The sequence below is a fragment of the Leishmania panamensis genome, assembly GCF_000755165.1.
Source record: "Leishmania panamensis strain MHOM/PA/94/PSC-1 chromosome 24 sequence".
Lineage (NCBI taxonomy): Eukaryota > Euglenozoa > Kinetoplastea > Trypanosomatida > Trypanosomatidae > Leishmania > Leishmania panamensis.
Window position 1 is genome coordinate 6,293 of NC_025870.1, and position 17,124 is coordinate 23,416.

The 17,124-nt window shown below is 53.4% G+C and overlaps 9 protein-coding genes across 9 annotated transcripts; all 9 read left to right on the plus strand.

The window, feature by feature from the left end:
- Positions 1-215: 215 nt before the first annotated feature.
- On the plus strand, positions 216-716 carry LPMP_240040 (60S ribosomal protein L17, putative; the record flags this gene model as incomplete). Its single annotated transcript, XM_010701044.1, has 1 exon — positions 216-716. The coding sequence occupies one exon, from the start codon at positions 216-218 to the stop codon at positions 714-716; it is 501 nt and encodes a 166-aa protein (XP_010699346.1).
- A 466-nt stretch (positions 717-1,182) lies between these two features.
- Positions 1,183-2,583, plus strand: LPMP_240050 (hypothetical protein; the record flags this gene model as incomplete). The annotated part of the gene is made up of 1 exon (XM_010701045.1): positions 1,183-2,583. The coding sequence occupies one exon, from the start codon at positions 1,183-1,185 to the stop codon at positions 2,581-2,583; it is 1,401 nt and encodes a 466-aa protein (XP_010699347.1).
- Positions 2,584-3,186: 603 nt separating this feature from the next.
- LPMP_240060 (hypothetical protein) lies at positions 3,187-4,389 on the plus strand (the record flags this gene model as incomplete). The annotated part of the gene is made up of 1 exon (XM_010701046.1): positions 3,187-4,389. The coding sequence occupies one exon, from the start codon at positions 3,187-3,189 to the stop codon at positions 4,387-4,389; it is 1,203 nt and encodes a 400-aa protein (XP_010699348.1).
- A 942-nt stretch (positions 4,390-5,331) lies between these two features.
- LPMP_240070 (hypothetical protein) lies at positions 5,332-6,651 on the plus strand (the record flags this gene model as incomplete). The annotated part of the gene is made up of 1 exon (XM_010701047.1): positions 5,332-6,651. The coding sequence occupies one exon, from the start codon at positions 5,332-5,334 to the stop codon at positions 6,649-6,651; it is 1,320 nt and encodes a 439-aa protein (XP_010699349.1).
- An 807-nt stretch (positions 6,652-7,458) lies between these two features.
- LPMP_240080 (hypothetical protein) lies at positions 7,459-8,895 on the plus strand (the record flags this gene model as incomplete). The annotated part of the gene is made up of 1 exon (XM_010701048.1): positions 7,459-8,895. One exon carries the CDS (start codon positions 7,459-7,461, stop codon positions 8,893-8,895), a length of 1,437 nt encoding a protein of 478 aa, XP_010699350.1.
- Positions 8,896-9,494: 599 nt separating this feature from the next.
- On the plus strand, positions 9,495-10,163 carry LPMP_240090 (hypothetical protein; the record flags this gene model as incomplete). Its single annotated transcript, XM_010701049.1, has 1 exon — positions 9,495-10,163. The coding sequence occupies one exon, from the start codon at positions 9,495-9,497 to the stop codon at positions 10,161-10,163; it is 669 nt and encodes a 222-aa protein (XP_010699351.1).
- Positions 10,164-10,958: 795 nt separating this feature from the next.
- On the plus strand, positions 10,959-11,798 carry LPMP_240100 (hypothetical protein; the record flags this gene model as incomplete). The annotated part of the gene is made up of 1 exon (XM_010701050.1): positions 10,959-11,798. One exon carries the CDS (start codon positions 10,959-10,961, stop codon positions 11,796-11,798), a length of 840 nt encoding a protein of 279 aa, XP_010699352.1.
- Positions 11,799-12,697: 899 nt separating this feature from the next.
- LPMP_240110 (hypothetical protein) lies at positions 12,698-14,011 on the plus strand (the record flags this gene model as incomplete). The annotated part of the gene is made up of 1 exon (XM_010701051.1): positions 12,698-14,011. One exon carries the CDS (start codon positions 12,698-12,700, stop codon positions 14,009-14,011), a length of 1,314 nt encoding a protein of 437 aa, XP_010699353.1.
- Positions 14,012-14,789: 778 nt separating this feature from the next.
- On the plus strand, positions 14,790-16,457 carry LPMP_240120 (guanine nucleotide-binding protein beta subunit-like protein; the record flags this gene model as incomplete). Its single annotated transcript, XM_010701052.1, has 1 exon — positions 14,790-16,457. The coding sequence occupies one exon, from the start codon at positions 14,790-14,792 to the stop codon at positions 16,455-16,457; it is 1,668 nt and encodes a 555-aa protein (XP_010699354.1).
- Between the last annotated feature and the right edge of the window lie 667 nt (positions 16,458-17,124).

Here is a 17,124-nt window from a genome sequence, read left to right on the forward strand (position 1 = left end):
GTAAGTAAAAGATACTTACTCTTCTTTGGTTTCTCGGGTCTCCTCTCGCGTGATGTCAAGTAGACTTGATCTCGAGCGTTGTCGTTTGTCTACTTTTATGACTCTCTGTTCACTGTTTGTCTGGGTCTTGCTCTTGCTCTCCCTAATACCACATGCACGCAACCCCCTCCCCCCCCCAAAAAAAAATGGCTCGGTGGCTAGGTTGGTTCATAATCATGACGCATTACTCCCGCAAGCCGCAGGTGTCGTCAAAGAGTGCCAAGGCGAAGGTTAGCGACCTCCGCTGCCACTACAAGAACACCTTCGAGACCGCAAATGTGATCAACGGCATGCCACTCCGCAAGGCTCAGCAGCTGTACCGCCAGGTGCTCGCCAAGACCCGCTGCATCCCGTTCAAGCGCTACAACGGCAAGATTGGCCGCACCGCTCAGGCGAAGGAGTGGGGTCAGACGAAGGGTCGATGGCCACGCAAGTCCGTCGTGGCGATTATGTCGCTGCTCAAGAACGCCGAGGCGAACGCCATTGAGAAGGGTCTTGACCCCAACCAGATGGTCATCAAGCACGTACAGGTAGACCAGGCTGCCCGCATGCGCCGCCGCACGTTCCGTGCCCACGGCCGCATCACACCGTACATGTGCAGCCCCTGCCACGTGCAGCTCTTCATGTCGGAGAAGAAGGAGCGCGTGCCAGCCCCGAAGAGTGCCCCGAAGAAATAGGTGCAGTACACATGAATTTAGAGGCTGACGGTCTTTCTGATTTTGGTTTTATGGGCGGAAAACTAAAAAAGTAATGGCAAGGGCAGTATGTGCAACCGCGCTGTAAGTGTAGTTAGTTTTCTTCTGGCGCAATGTGCTTAGCGAGTTCAACGTCTTTATCGTACACGTTGAAGGGCTAGCAAGACTGATTGACTGTGCTCACTCTATGATGTGCGCATCCTATTTTTTAGCGAGCTAGTCAGCTGGTGCATGTGTTTTTCGCTTGTGCTTCGCGAGTGCTTCTCAACTTCGTCATACCTTTTCCTCCTTTTCCTCTGACCCTTCAACGTTCCATCTTTGCTCGTCGCATTGCGATTCTTTTCACATTCACTGTTTACGGGGTAAAAAGAGATCGATACCGTTGATCCGCAATTTCTCTCACAGAACGGATCGCTGGCTGCTGTAAGTAGATGAGGATGCTCTCAGAATGATTCGACTGCTCGCACTTTTGCGTTGTGCGTCTTTTGGCGTGCGCGAGGACCGCCAGGCTTTGGCGCGCCATCACTTGAGTCTCCTTGACAAGCGGCACTGGAAGCTGACAACACCGTCGCGCGCGCTGCCGGTGGTGGAGGTCTTAATGCGATCTGGTGTTCTGATGGATAGGCTTGAAAAAAGCAGCACCAAACCGCTGGCGTGCTTGATTCCATCCATGACAAAGAAGGAGCGTAGCTTGGTGGAGAAGCTCTCCTATGTGCTCCACCAAAACTTGCCACCTACAGCCTCTCCGATTGACAGGAATGCGAGGAGGGAAGACGAGACGATTCGCGCCGCATATTCGGTTGCCTGTGCGACCGGAACGTGTACTATCGATGTCTTGGTTGACGTCATTTTCGTTCGACATCTTCGATCTCCTTCGTCTGCGCTGATGCTGCTGGAGCTAGTGGTGTCGCGATGTGCGAAAGTGTCCTGGACAAGAGGGAAACCGTGCCCTTCCAAAGAGATGTTAGATTCCATTTGCGACCTGCTTGCCCAACACGAGCAGTCGCTGGACTTCAGAGCGATCTGGTTCTTACTTTCACTGCTGAGTGCAACTCCTCAGTTCAGCGACTCTCAAATCACTCCGTCTGCTGGAAAACGACTCTTTCGGCTCTGTGTGCACCGCATTCATCACCTTCTGCCTCTCCTGGGAGTTGAAGATCACCTTCTCGCATATCTGCAGCTTGCGCGCATCGAGGGCTACGAGAAGCCGTTCATTGTTCTTGGCGAGATAGAGAGGCTGCTTCTCTCCACGTCATTAGGTGACTACACAGGCGTAAGCACTAATGTACTCTTGCGGTTTATGACGATGCCTTTCGCGGCGCGACACGTCGATTTGAATCTGCGCCTGTGTGCTGGTTGGTGCGCGGTATCGAGAATAACAGATTTTACTCAGGAGGAGTGTCTCGCTGCGTTCACAATTGTCGCCGCGCTGCATGAAGGCTGCTCTGCCGAAAGCGCAACCGCGGTCGCACCCTTGCGGCACTGGGAGACGCTGCACGACGCCCTTTTCGCGCAGGTGTTTTTCATTGCACATGACTTGACTGCTGCCGACTGTTTTCGCATTCTAGACCAATCGGAGCTGATCAATATATCGGGCTGGGGCATCACCGTGCCGCAAATGTTGCTTGAGAAGCTCAAGAAGAGAATCCTGTCAGAGTGCAAGCGCTGTGCCATAGATGAATGCTGTGCGCCTGAGACAGCGGAACTGTTGCTGTGCGTTGCGCTTGGATTGCAGTCGTTGATGCAACGATACACAGTGCTGCCGAGCAACGCTGTGGACGAGCACGCTGTAACTGAGTGTATTGCTCTTCTCGAGGACTGTATCACGTTAGCCCCACCTCATGGTTGAGAGGCGAGACTCGGCGCATACTCGGACTTAACCTGTTCAGTGCGGTGCACCGGCTGTTTCATGCGTTGTGCCTTGTCGTGCCAAGTGAACCACCTCTGTCTTGTTTGCTTTATTCTTGTACTCCAGCTTTGTAGTGCACCGATAGTGACCCTCAGCCGGAGCCACCGGCTCATTCACACGTCTTTTTCAAAGAAGCCCATGAAAGATAAGTCTTGGAGGAAGGAGTGCTGTGTGAGAAGGACGCATAAGCTCATGTGCATGAGTGTGTGCGTAGACTAAAGAAGGCACAGGAGTGTGATATACAGAATCACAAACCAGAAGTGTTTGGCGTGCAGCGGTTGCTCTCGAAAGATGTTGGCCCTCATATGTGATGCAACTATACTGTTTGCAGCGGATGAGTTTCTCTCCCCGACTCTCCGACAGTGCGATGTACTTCGGTTTCCTCCACCACTGCCTTTGCCTCATGGTACTCTGTCTGTCTTGCTCTTTTTGTAGTGTGCCACCACGCCCTTTACTCGTGCATTGCATTACCACCAGTGCAATACGCGGCTATCCTTTCGGTGTGTTTCCTTTGTTGCGCTCCACAAGCGGTGAAAAGCGGTCATGACGCCTTCTTCCCTGTTAGCTGTGCTTGTCCTGTTTCTTGTGACGCTAGGCTTCGTGAATGGCGATGTTTCGTTTAACTTCAACGGCATGATTGTGTTGAAAAATGCCACACTGAACACTGACTTTGTGGTGACGACAAGCTTCGTTGATCTCATTACAAGCACGCTTCAAGATGCTGCACATCCGCGAGCGCCCTTGATGACGGTGGTGCAGTCTGTCCCGCCTCATTTGGTGATCTTGCTCAACATGTGGTACACCGGAACGCCCACGGATGTGCAGACGGCAATCAGCAATATCAACGGGACATATATGAGGTGGGCAAACGGTGACGCCCTTAACGCTAGCGGGGCGTTAAGCTATGCCTGCATGACAAACATTGGGCAACAGCCGACGGTCATAAAATATACAAACAGCTGCAGCTTCTGGAACGCGCCCCTCCCGCCAAGCAGTGCTGAGACATGCTCGCGAAACCTGTCCCTCCTGTTCTATACTGCAGACCTCAGCGAGTTGGACCCCCGTGCCAGACTCAAGTCTGCGCTCTGCACCTTTCTTTCCACTGATTGTGACCTCATCTCCTACGGCGATTTGGCAGTGGCACAAATCAACCTCCGTGGCTCGCTGACTACCGTCCACGTCATGCCATTTACAGTTCTTTCTCAAAACCGAGAGGCGACGCTGGCGACGCTTGTGACTTACGCCCAGTACGCTTCCGTGTTGGTGGAGTATAACATCACATACATTCTCGCTGACGGCGTGCAGGTATTTTTCAAAGGTTTTCCACCGCAGCTATCAACCCTCGGCACCTTTGAGAAGTGCGCGGCGCAGATGTGGTATCTTATTTTCTTGATTATCCTTGTTCCAGTGATTTTCATGGTTTCTCACCGTATGTTTCTCCGGGGACGGGTGTCTGGAAAGCGGAGCATTGCGAAGTCAGAGAGGGATATCCGTGCCGGTGTTCACTTGAACTCCATGCCGTGGGCTAATTTTGGCGGTGGCGGCGGCTATCAGTACTACCCTCAGCAAGTATACTCAGGCGGCTACGGCGGTGGCGATGGCTCGCAGCAAGTTGGTGGTGGCGACGCGACACAGGAAAATGCTCCACCGCAGTCGTTTGAATATCCATTCCAGACCGCAGCTCAGGGTTGGGAAGGCCAACAGTATGGTGCACAACAGTATGACAGGCAGCAATACGTTATCTAGGATGGTAACGAGGCCCAGAAGAGTCAGTGGCAGGATCGTGAGAAATAGTACAGTGATTCAAACCGGTGTGGCAACTACGATCTGGGCCAAACACAGCAGGGCTGGTTGCAGAAACAGTAGTCTGTTGTTGCTGTTCTCTACTACTTTCGGCTCCCTCCCTCCAATTCTTTACCTTATCTGTGCACAATGTCTCCTGTTTTTGTGAGCGACGAGGCCATGCGTGCGAGCACACTTTCATTTTTTCTGCTGCTTTGATTATGAGATTGATATGCTCGTTTTGTCAAACAACCGGGTTGCTGCAATTCTTACATCACTCGCTTGCTTGCCCAGGATCTTGCCTCTCTTTCATTGCTTTGCTTTCTTCCTTTCTTGCGTTGCTTCCTAGATACCTAAAGGTGAGGCAGTGTGGCGAATACTTGGGTCTTAATGCGTGAGATGCTCTTTATCTTCGGACTCGCTCTCTACTGTTTGGTCTCTTCATTGTGCTTCACGAGTTTTGGCACTCAATTTACTGTACCATTTATTCATATAGTGTGTTGTTCTGAGAGTGTGGAGCAGCAAGGTTAGAGGAGGTGTAAAAGTATTTACGCGTTTGCGTATTCACCGTCCAGGATCCCCTGCTCACCTTCTCCACCTTCTCGGAAGGAAAGCTTGGTGACTCGTATGATGTACTGCCCGCGATACACTTTGTACAAGACGCTTCTCTCAGCTGTCTAGCATTGTTTCCAGTGTACTTCAACTTGAGGCTCATTTCGTTGCTCAATCTCTACTCCTTCTCTGTCGACATGCCTCCTGCCTCGACGGTGCATCTCTCTCTCCCTATTATTATTATTATTTGGTAGCTCCTCTGCGTTTCGCCTTATTACAGAGAGGAAAAGCGCAATACGTTTCTCACACATCTTTCCTAATAAGGGCCTCGCATTGGGTATAGGCTTGCACTACATGAGGTGCACACGCGTCTGGCTGTGTGGCACGCTGAGCCACGTGGCTGATGCATTGTGTATGGTAAAGGACTACCAGAAGATTGAGGCTGAGCGAAAGGAGCTGGCGGTGCGTGAGGCGAAGAAGGAGTACGAGAGTTACCCGCTGCGCTACCAGCTTTTGGAGTGTCAACCAGGACTGCCTCTGGCTCTGACGAAGCTGAAGTACTTGCTGGCGTGCCGCCGCACACACCCCGACGCAGGTGGGGACGCTGAGTCTTTTCTGAGGGTGAGCCTGGCATACCAAGACGTGATGAAGGATTACGGCGTGGAGACGGTAGACAATAAGATAGTCAACCTGGGTAACTTTCAGTCTGATGACCATGAGACGCAGAACTATCTGGAGTCACGTGCCACCATTAGTTCGTACATTCCCATCTCGACGCTCGAGGATCACATCAGACAAATCGAGGAAATCCAGGGTCGCCTTGGCGACGAGCTTTCGGAGAAACTCGCGTCCAATAGCGACGAGGCAATGTGGCTGCTGGAGGACATCGAGGAGGTCATGGAACAGACAGGCCTCAAAACAGTCAAGCTTTGTGTGCTTGAGGACGGAAAGGTGCAAGTGAATGATGTACTGGCACTCACCGATGGAACCGAGAGACCGCGGCTCCTTGCAGGCGAAGAAGCGCCGCTCCAGCGGCGCAAGTCTGCTAGTGCCGCTGACGCGGAGGCAACAGCTGCGAATCGTGCCTCAGAGGACGCTACCTCCTCGGATGGACCACCAAACGCATTCAAGGAGGCGGCTCAATCAAGTGAGAAGGCGCTGCACGAAACAGAGGTGTCCAGATCGGACATTGAGGTTTTGAATGCGAAGAATACCCTTCAGGACAGACCGGATGTAGCGGGCCTTGGAGCGCGGACAGCTACTGAGGTCATGAACAACACTGAGGAAGTGAAGCAGATGAAGCTGGAGTCGTCGGTGCTCTATGTGTTCCTGATTTCGCTGATGATGCTCGTGTACGTCTACACTGAGGGAGCTATGCGGGCAGCGCGTCAGGCAAGCTCACGCCCAGGGACTGCAGAGCACATCACGAGCGACACAATGCTTCCGTGGTGGGGCAACGACGCCGAGTATGAGAGCCAGGTCAAGCGCATTTTCGTGGATGAGTGGCGAAAGGCACGTGCGTCGTCGCGCAGGGCGCAGACGTTTCAGGATGGAGTTGCTCGCGAGTCCCTGGACGAGGAGACTAAGAGTGACATGGATCTGAAGATCTTCACCGTCACTGCAGAAAAATTGCGCGCCATGCGTGACAATGCAGAGAGACACTCTAACCGCTAGCCCTCATCGCATTCTAGCTTTTTCTTTGCTATTTGTGGGTTTCCTACCTACGCAGTGAGTACTTCTTCTCATGAAGAGAAATTTTCACAGCGGCACCCTTGCAGGTGTGGGGAATGCGGTGTGCGCGTGCTGCTGTGGCGGGGATACAGAGTGTGTGCTTGCTTGCACACGAGACAGCGCTGCCCCTCCATATTTCAGTTGTTACTGTTTTCACACACTGCTCACACATTACCTGTTGTTCGTTGTTCTTGCGTAGTGGTGCTGAGATGTGCAGCTGCGTCTCTCTTTCTCTGTTCGTGCTGCGCCCCCTTTGAGCCCTCCGACATCCTCTGAGGACTCGTGGCGAATGAGCGGAAACGCCCAACACGAAACACAGACGAACAAAAAAAAAGCGAGAAAAAGACCCATTTTTATTCGCCTTTCGTTGTGTGCTCACTGCAGCACCTGCGCTCCAGTTGCGCATGTTAGAGTGCTCAATAGCTCTTGCAAGCATTGATGCTACTGATGCATAGTCGTTATCAACGAATTTATCACATTCGTGCTAGTGCACATAGGCTGAGCTTTGCTGCCTCCGTAGGCGGCACTGCTGTGTGAGACTCCTTCAAGTATGTTCCTGTAGTGATTTGCAGCGTAGAGCTCCTCAAGGAGACTCAGCTTCGCGTCCACTTTCCAAGCTCTCTCCTTTTTGCGTGCGGACGTGCATATCGATCTACGCTCAAGCAGACTTTTACTGAGGATACTCACGCTTCCGCTTTCCCCCTACCGTTTCCAGCAGTTGACATCCAACACGCAGAGGAGCCCGCCGCGATGCCCGTTATCGGCTACAACTGCGATAGCGGCGCTGTGGTGGAAGTTGTCAACCCTGCAGGTGGGGAGCTGGGATTTGCAGAAAAGACTGTCATCTCTGGCGGCGTTGTCTCTGCAGCCTCCGCGGGCAATGGTGCTCTTTACTACCTCCCAACTTCAGCTCCCTCGATGCTGCGTCGGCACAACTTGGAGAGTGGAGAAGATGAGATGGTCCAGGATTTAGTTGGTGCGCACACGCAGGTTTTTTTCCACCGTAACAAGGTCATCTGCATTCCCGCTGGGAACACCGGGGTGACCGTATATGACCCGCTCTGCAATGTGGCTGAAATTATCGCTCTCCCGTACCGTCTCATTTGCGCCGAGCCTGCCGACAACGGTTTTGTCTTTCGAAGCGAGTGCAACAGGGTGTTCGGCTACGACTTCAACAAGGGCCTGACAGAGGTGATGAACGGGAGTAACATAGCCAGATTTTTAGGCCACTACAAGCGGTACGCTGTGGCACTGCTTCACGACGCCGACGAGTGTGTCGTGGGCGTCACTGAGGCTGGCAGCATTGTGGAGCTGGATGTGACGTTACCACGCGTGCGGTTCACGTCATTGGACGATATTGTTCTCCACACACATGACAATCAAGTCGTGTCTTCGAAGAGTGGAAGTGCGGCGTCTCCAATCGGGGAACTTCAGCTTTCGAGCTCGCAGCCAACTGATAGCGAGGTTCTGTGCACTGTTTGCTTGTGCGAGTTTGACAGCGGCGACGGTGTCACTTTGGACTGCGGACATTACTTCCACAAAGAGTGTATTGATCAGTGGGTGGCCAACTGGATGGACTTCACGGCGAAGGGTGAGCACGTGACGTTTACTCGCGCTGTGTGTCCTGGTGGATGCAAGCACTTAGTTCGCCACCCTCTAGTGGCGCAGTCGAAACAGATAAGCGAGCTGTATGCGGACGTGTCTTCAAAAATGGTGGAGGAGCTGAAGAGCTGTGAAGCGACCAAGACTGAGGAAGACCTCCTTTTCTATATCTGTGGCAGGTGCAGGAACGCGTTTTACGGTGGCCTACGGATGTGCTCACGGATGCAGGGGCGCGAACCGTCATCGCCCCCGCAGGATCTGGTCTGCGATACTTGCCTCACAAAGGGCCACAAGACGTGCAGCACTCTCACGGCCGTCTTCAAGTGTCGCTACTGCTGCAATCCTGCCACCCAACGCTCGTTCGGTACACGGTTCACCTGCGATCGGTGCATAGCACGATGGGACACCGCGGAGCCCGCGCTCATTCCGTGCTCCGGAGCAGACAACTGTCCGTTTGACGGTAACCACCCCGATCCCCCGTGCAACATTGCGGGCTGTCTCACGTGCCTCGATCCAGCAAGAGTGGACCACATTTTCGATCGTGTGGTGAGAGCGGATGCTGATGCTCGTGGTGGCGTCGAGTAGCCTTCCATGTGCAAAACATGGTGCTCGGCCTGTGCGCAGCGATACGCTGTACTTTTATACCTCTGACAGCAATGCGCAGGCTACTTCTATTATATATTCTCTTATTGCTATATGACTGGGTCTATACTCGTGAGCCACTTGCACGTGCACTACCAACCACCTTGGGTGCGGGAGCATCAATTCCGCCCACTGTCGTTGCTTTCCTTCGCCCTGTGATACTGTGTGTACACTCGCGCTGGTGGGTCCCAGGCGCGAGTGTTCGTTAGAGGAGATGGCCTGAACAGTACTTTACAGCTTGTGAGAAGGAAAAGAAATGTTGCTGTTGGCGCACTCGTGTGTCTTGCTGTTCTGCTATGGCTGACGGTTGTGCTCGACGCACCTCCCCCGCGTGGAACCTAGTGGAACGCGTTCGTCTTTCTCTCCTACTGGGCAGGATTGCTTTACTGTGCCTCTTTCCAAGCACAACTCAACTGCTTTCTCCTTTTCCGATTTTAAGCAGCTCTTTCCCCTTTCCTTGTCTATCTATTTCTCCTCTGGTGTCCCCTTCCCGCCGTGGTGGTGCGCCTGCAACACGTAACTCGATTGTGTTGGCGAAGAGTATGTCGTCTGGCAGAATATACAAGTTTATTTTCCGCAAGGAGCAGCCTCAGTGGCTGTGGGACTTGGCACTTGAGGTTCGCCTTCCTGCCTTGTTCCTGGTGGGTGTGGTATACGTGAACACAAAGTGCTACTACGACGCACTGAGCTCCTACCAGGCGGGCTCGCGATGGGGCATTACTCAAGGAAAGCTGCTAGAGCTACGCAAGCTCAACTATAGACACATTAGCGTCCCGCGGTACGCGGTCAAGTACGAATTCGAGGTTGATGGCAAGCGATACGTCTCCACTCGTGGCACCACCGGTTCTCCGTATCGAAACTGGATGGAGGGGTGGTATGACGACACCATCACGGAGGCGGAGTACCTCCAGGCTATTCCGGTGCTTCGCGTTGGTGAGCGATGCAGCGTTTTCTATGATAAGAAGAACCCCAAAGCACATTCTGCACTGGCGCAGGATGCCAACTCGTTCGAGATTTCCTTTCTGGGCTTCTTGGCCTTCTTTCCGCTGCTCATGGGCCACTACATGAAGGCCCATTTTTGGATGCTTCGAAAGGCTTACATGCCCAACAAGAAGATACGTGTCCGCTTTCCAGTGTACGACCATCCGAAGCCACCCCCGCCGCCGCCAAAAGAACCTCGACATATATCGCAGTCGCCCCCAAAGAGCTGACTACATGCGTCTCGAAGAGAGTGTTGGGTAGTCTGAGAGACTTGTCTTTGTCGCTGTTTCCATTCGGTATGTCTATGCGCGTACCCGGTGCCGGTGTGAGTCTGACTGGAGCGGCGCATTCCGCGGCACACTGGTGTAGTGGTCCGCGAGGGGATCCCGATGCGCAGCTTTAGTCCATCGGTTTTCGAGGCAGATCTTTGTTTCTTGTTTTACAAGTAACGAGTGATGTGTATGTGTGTGGTGCCTTAAGTTCTACACTTGGGACCACTCGCAGCAGCCCACATACGTTGTGCTCTGTCTGTGTTTGCGCGTGTGTCTTTCTACGGAACTGGGCTTTACTCGCTGTGGTGAAGACTGAGACTCTCGCCTTCACCACTTTTCACATCTCTCACTGCGTTATAACAACAAACAAGGAAAACCAGCAGCGTGATGCTGTGCGCACACTCAACGAGCGACATGCTAGAGTAACATTCAGGAGCTGAGAGCCGAAGCTGGCCAAATGAGCTTTTCTAGAAGTCCAGGTGAGATGTACTAGTTTCGGAGGTCGACTGCGTCTGAAGAAACGATGCCGTGTGTGTGTGTGTGTGTGTCGGTGTGAGGTTTTCTCTGATACCGATTTTACTGTTTTCCATCATCACCATCTTTTGGTATCCATCCCCCCGTCAACCTTTTGCTTGTTCTGGGGTCCTTTCTCTTCACTTTGCCATCGTGTCAGCTTTGCGGTGTTCAGCTGCTCAGCACGCACGCTCATTGCAGCCTTTGAGAGAATAGACACACTGACGTTTGCACCGAAATATGTCTGGTGAGTGCGTGTATGACTTGGTGACCGCCAGCAGTTCCTCAGCGGCGGACGGCAATGTCCTGAGAGTCAAGCCTGTTGCCACGGCCAAGAAAAGTCGCCGACCACCACCGCCGACGGCATCGACGTTTGGCATTCACGGCACAAGTGCTGTTGTGGGTAACGCTGGCGGTGAGTACACGGATGCGTCGGTACACCCCTCGCGGAAACCCATCGGGACTTTTGGTCGCGAAGTCGGCTTGACTGTGACCCCAGAGCACTTTCTCCGCAAAAATGAAGGCCCTCTCACAGCCAGCCGCGGCGCACCGACGGTGGACAACTCCACGTTCAAGAAGAGCGATTGCCACCACGAAAAAACAAAGCCCGACGTGCCCCTTCGAACCGAGCGCCCGGTCATGGGCTTGCGGACGGAGAAGAACTTTGTAGTCGCTAACGCGGTGGAGAACACGATGGCGGTGCCTACCAAGGTAATGCCAGCCCCACAGCCTCGTGCAACAGATCGCGAGGACTTTGGCAAGGTGCCGCAGTACATCACAGAAATCAAAGGTGACCTGAACGCGCGCAAGCAGATGCTCGAGGACCTCAAGGCGGCGGACAGAGGTGCTCAAGAGCGGTGGTCGGAAATTTCTCTGTCGGAGCTGGCGCAGCTGCGCGATGGCCTTCAGCGTCGCTGGGACATCCTCAACAAGGACTACCAGACGAAAGGATTCAGCAAGTTGGAAACACCGTCGCAGCGTGCACATCAGGAACTTGTAGAGAGGCAGTTGGTGGCTGTAGAGTTTGCGATGCAGAAGCTTAGCCGGCAGCACGTCTTTGTATTCGACGATCAGAAATGAGTGAGCTGTCGCACGTGCAGGACCGTCTCTCGTACAGACTCGTGAGTACAAAGTAAGACGCCGGCGTCGACGAGTTAGCGCTGCATCAAAGCCTTCGTTTTTCGGTTGAAAGAATCAAATGTACCTTTTTTAAGCCTTTGGTCTCCTTTCTTGTTGCTCGCTTGCAGTGCCATCTCGCGGCTGTTTACCCACCCAAGCTTGCATTCCTCGTGCCCTCTCTCTCTTCGTTTCGTTGCTCACGCCTTCTGCGACTGAGGAAGTGGGAATGCAGTAGCGGCAGCTAATGCGGATGACTGAAGTCGTGAGCTGTCTTTGGCGAGTTGAAAGGTGACCGTGCTGTGCGTGTGTGTGTATCTGTGTGAGCGCTTCTATGTGGCGGATGTATAAATGATTCTCTGGTGTTTTGTGTGATGGTGTGCACGAGTGCACTCGCCGATGTACTTGCCTTTTTGTTTTGTCTGTGCATGGTTGCATGGGGCAATGAAACTACGCGCTGCATCGCACGCAGCTGTCAGACACGTAGGTGGCGCTCGTCAGCCTTTTCAGCTTTAGCGTTCACCTTTTTGACACGGTGGTGGTCATAACGTAACGCCTTTGGTGCGGTGGAAAGTACCACAGGCGAAGCTCTGGTCTGCTGCCCATCGAAATCACGGAAGCCACGGGGTGTGCCTCCTCGCTTCGGCTACAGTGCTGCCTCTACCCGCCCTCTCATCATGGCTCTTCTTGGTCTCTTTCCCTTTCATTGGTGAACGGCGCGCACTCACGGCGTCGCACTCTCTTTAGCTGTTGTGGGTTTCTCTTTTATTTCTTGGTTTCCTGTGCTTCTTTGTGGGCTTCCTAGTTGCAGTGGCTAGCTTCACTAGGGCGCGGATGGGGCTACAGGGAAGAACGAAAAGAGAATGCTGTTTGACCGGCGACTCGTGCTTAGGGAAGATGCACCGCGACGACCGTACCGGAGTAATGTATCTACGGCGTCCTTCGAGTGCCCACTTCTCAAAGGGCTGCACTACGGGCAACGGAAGCTGGCACTGTCGGAAGTGGAGTTTTTCCTACAGATTGCCATGTACGCCAAAAACTGCAGCAGCGCCGCGTCTCTGAAGGTCCTTGTCGTGTACGCCGGCGCTGCTTGCGGACTTCATCTGCCGTTTCTCTTTTCTCTTTTTCCGACGCTCGATTTTGTTCTCATCGACCCGGCACCGTTTTGTTCACAGGTCAAAGAGATTGCGTCGAAGGAGGGGAGCTGTGTGCTAGAGCTCATCGAGGACTTCTGCACTCCGGAGCTGTGCTTGCGGATTCGGCGTACCTACTGTGAAACGCACGACATCTTCCTGGTGAGTGATATTCGCTCTGGCGAGCCTACAGGAATGTCTCTGAATCAGGAGCACACGGATATGATTCAGCAGGACAACTATGCTCAACGAGAGTGGTGCTTCTCTCTGGAGGTACAGGCGGCAATGCTGAAGTTTCACCCTCCTTATCCGGCCACCAAGGATAGCGACCTGACCAGCAACAACGCACAGGACACGACGGCGGAGGAGTACACGTACTTGGATGGAACGCAGCTGCTTGGAGTATGGGCACCCAAGTCTTCATCAGAGGTGCGTTTGGTCGTTGTCGGGCCGTTCAAGCCCGGCTACGAGGCGCCTGCTCGACGCTACCACTGTACAGCGCACGAGGAGCAGTGCTACGCGTACAACGTGGATAACCGGTATGAGAAGGACTGCGCTGCCGAGCGCCTCATCCTGGAGACGTACCTCAGCGCGTTTCCCGACGCGTACAAATCTGTCGAGCAACTCTCCAAGACGCTCAGTGAGAAACTGGGATATCCGCTGTTTTGTCCGCTTGAGCCGGGGTTCACAGAGCAGCATGCGCGATGGGTGACACTACTGTACTCAACCGGAAAGCCTTCTGCTCTCCAGTACTTTGAGCTGCTGAAGAACAACATGTCTGTCGCGCAGGTGGCAAGCCTTGTTTCAGAGCACAAGGACTGCAGCGAGATCCCTGCTGATGTCAAAGTCGGTGATGTTGTGCTGACGCCTCATTTTTGGTCTGTTTTTGCAGCCGGTGACTTTGCTGCTGTGTACTGCTTCCCGGTTGTTCGATGGAGGTGGAGGCAGCAGGCGTATCGGCACCGGCTGAGCAACAAACAAGACGGTAGCAAACGGAACCATCGCAGGTTCGCTGGGAAAAAGAGAACAGCCAACGCTGCGTAATGGGCAATAGCTGAGGAGCGTGGGTGAGACGCAGCTGCTGTGGTTTCTTGCCGTCTACGGCAAAACTCTCGGGTGCTGTTCACAGGGAAGCTGCTTGGATCGCTTCTTCGCCTACTGTGCAAGGTGAGAACGAGAGAAACAAAGCAAACTCTCGCTGACTTCGCTCAAGCCATGTGTCTTTCGTTTGACTGTGCTCGTGACTCGGAGGTAGTGCGCAGCAGCGGAAATAAGAAAATCTGAGCGAAGCAGATTAAAAGAACTGAAGTGTCCGCGTTACTGGAGGTAGTGCGTTCTCAAACAGAGATATGCGAGCCGATGACACGGAAGTGTGCTTCTTTTGTGTTACCTCAACTCCTGCTGAAGAGCCTCACTTGAGGTGCACTTTTCCCTCTTCCTCATTTACGGCAGTGCTACGCGCTCTTCATTACTGCTGGAATATTCAGGCGCAATGGGGAGGACATCGAAGCCGGTGTGCGGTTGACTGGCCGTGAACGGCGGGGTAACTGAAGTAAAGAAACTCTTTTTAGTCTTTCCTCTTTCCTTCACTACTGTTTTCCGCTTTTGGATGTGGTGAGCGCTCTCACACGCCACCGCCGCCTCAACCAATTATTTTCTCCTGTCTCCACGGACACTGCGCTCGTGCCTGTAATGCGGCTGTGCACCTCTGACGGCGCCCCACACACAGAGATCGAGCCTTTCCCTCCACACACCGCTTAAAACGTTGTTTTCGTTATTCGGTCGCTTTATTTTATCTTGTGGTGGGCGCTAGCCGAGGAAAATGAAAATCACAGTCAACGTCGAACTCGAACACTCGGAGCTGTACAAGGCGCCACATCTTCAGCAGACAGTGTCCGAGCTAGACTCGAATGCAGTGGTGCGATTCAAGACGGATACAGGCTTCCTAGCACAGCGCATCAAGGATGCGGTGAAGACAAAGCAGTACGATGCAATAGTGAGCGAGCTGGTCCGCCGTCTCTCATATCCTGCATCCTTCGCGGATAGCCTAGAGGTGATGTGCTCAATAGCTCTCTTCAGTAAAGGCCGTGTTGATAGCGGAGAGAGTGTTGCGCCATTCGTAGAGGTCCTTACCCGTCTACCTGAGGAAGCGAGAACGCAGGCAAAGGAGGCGATTGTGCAGCGTGCGATGGGATTTCTGTCGAAGCCACGGCGCCTGGACTGTAGTCGTGCCCCTTTAATCGGCTATGCGGAGACCTTGGCGATGATGACACGAAAGGACCTGCTGAACATCCGCAGTGCCGTTAACACTTTGGTGCAAATGATCGAAGGAGACACGACTCGGGCTGCTGGAATGACCTGCTTAGGCAAATTAGTGGAGGTGGCGTACGAGGCTGTCCGGAACTGCGATACCGCAACGCTGAATGTTTTGAGAGGCGCGGTCCGCTTTGCACAGATGAATGATACATTCCTCTACGATGTCGAGTACATCATGGAGGCATTAGGGTGGTCACCGTACAAGCCGGCACTGAGCCTGCGTCGCTCTAGCTCCCATCACGAATACCCCATTCTGTCTCTTGCCTACTGTGGTGGTGCGAACCATCGCGAGGTGGTGGTGAGCTCCTCGTCGGACGGCACGATAGGGACGTGGGACGGTGTCGGGGTGCTGCTACAGAACGTTCTCCTTTCGCGCCATTACGCCTCTTGCCTAGACATAACAAACCGCGGCCATACCCTGATCGTTGGCGCGGTGGGGCGGTACGCAAGCATCCCACCAGCCGTAATCTTTTACAGCGAAGATGGTAATCGCAAGGCGCAGTGGCAGGAGTGCGGCGGCACGGAGCCTGATGACGCGCAGTTCATCTCTAGCCTCAAGTCTCTGAAGGACTCATCCGGGTCTCGGTACTGTGTGGGCGTCCAAACGTCGAACGCGAACTCCCTCATGATCTTCGATGGTCAGCACGTGACGCAGCGCTACTTCGATCACACAGACCTCATTACAGCCCTTCACGTCCCTAGCGACCGAGAGAACATGGTCATCACTGGGTCTCGTGACTGCTCGACGCTCATCTACGACCTCCGAGACCCCCGCAACGTCAGCGCGGCAACGCATCACACCAACACCGTTTCCTGCATCGCGAGCTGCGACAACAACTTGTTCACGGCCGGGCTCGACAAGCGTATCGTAGTGGAGGACTTCCGAATGCTGCGCAGTCCAAACGTGCAGCGCGACATGGATAGCGCCGTTCTGAGTATGTCTGTTAGCAACTCCCTGCAGTGTGCCGTGTCCACGCTTACTGGTGTGTACCTGATCAACTTTTCTAGCAGCACCACCATCCCCACGTCGTCGCGCTCCGACTGCGGCGGAAGTGCCTCTCGCTACAACGCGGTGTGCTGGAACAATGCGGGCACCATCCTCTTCTGCGGCGGCGACGCCCACACGCTGGATTTGTTTGCCCCTGCGTACGAGCTGAACTCCTTTGAGATTTAATAGTGTTGTTGTGCAGTCATGCGGGGCTGCAGCAACAATAAGGAGAAACAAAAAGCGCGACAGTAAGTCATACACGTGAAGGCGGTTCGTGGACGGTGTAGGCACATGCTAAGTGTAACCTCTTGCTGCTGCTTCACCTGACCTCTTCCTTCCCTCCTCCTCCCTATCCTCCCTCCCTCTGTTAGTGACTTGTCTTCTCTCTCGAGGTCTGACCTCATTTTCAGCGTCTACCCCGTTGAAGTGCACTAGCGCCTCACCTCGTCGTTCTATTTTCCCTAATATTCTTCATTTGTGTCAAATAATATTCTCATATGAAGAGAGGAAGTCTATGCGGACACTCAACGGCCTTTTCCCCTAAGCAATCACGCGTCATTTTCTCAGCATGGAATCAAAGAACTTTGGTGCGTAGAGATGCCGGGTGGGGGAATTGCGGATGTAAGAGAGAAATTGCTGAAGGCTTCGCAGAAATATGCTTGGTCGTTTATGGTCTGTTCGTTTTGTGTGTTTTTCGACTAAACTCGGTCTGTGATACAGCGGCTGCGCGCTGTCTTTCTCTCTCTCTACTCTTTGTCTTGTCTTTTGTTGTCCGTTCTGTTGAATCTCTGTTTGTTTCTTTGTTCGTTTTCGCTCTTCTACTGTACACTGACCCCTAATGACCGAGGTTACC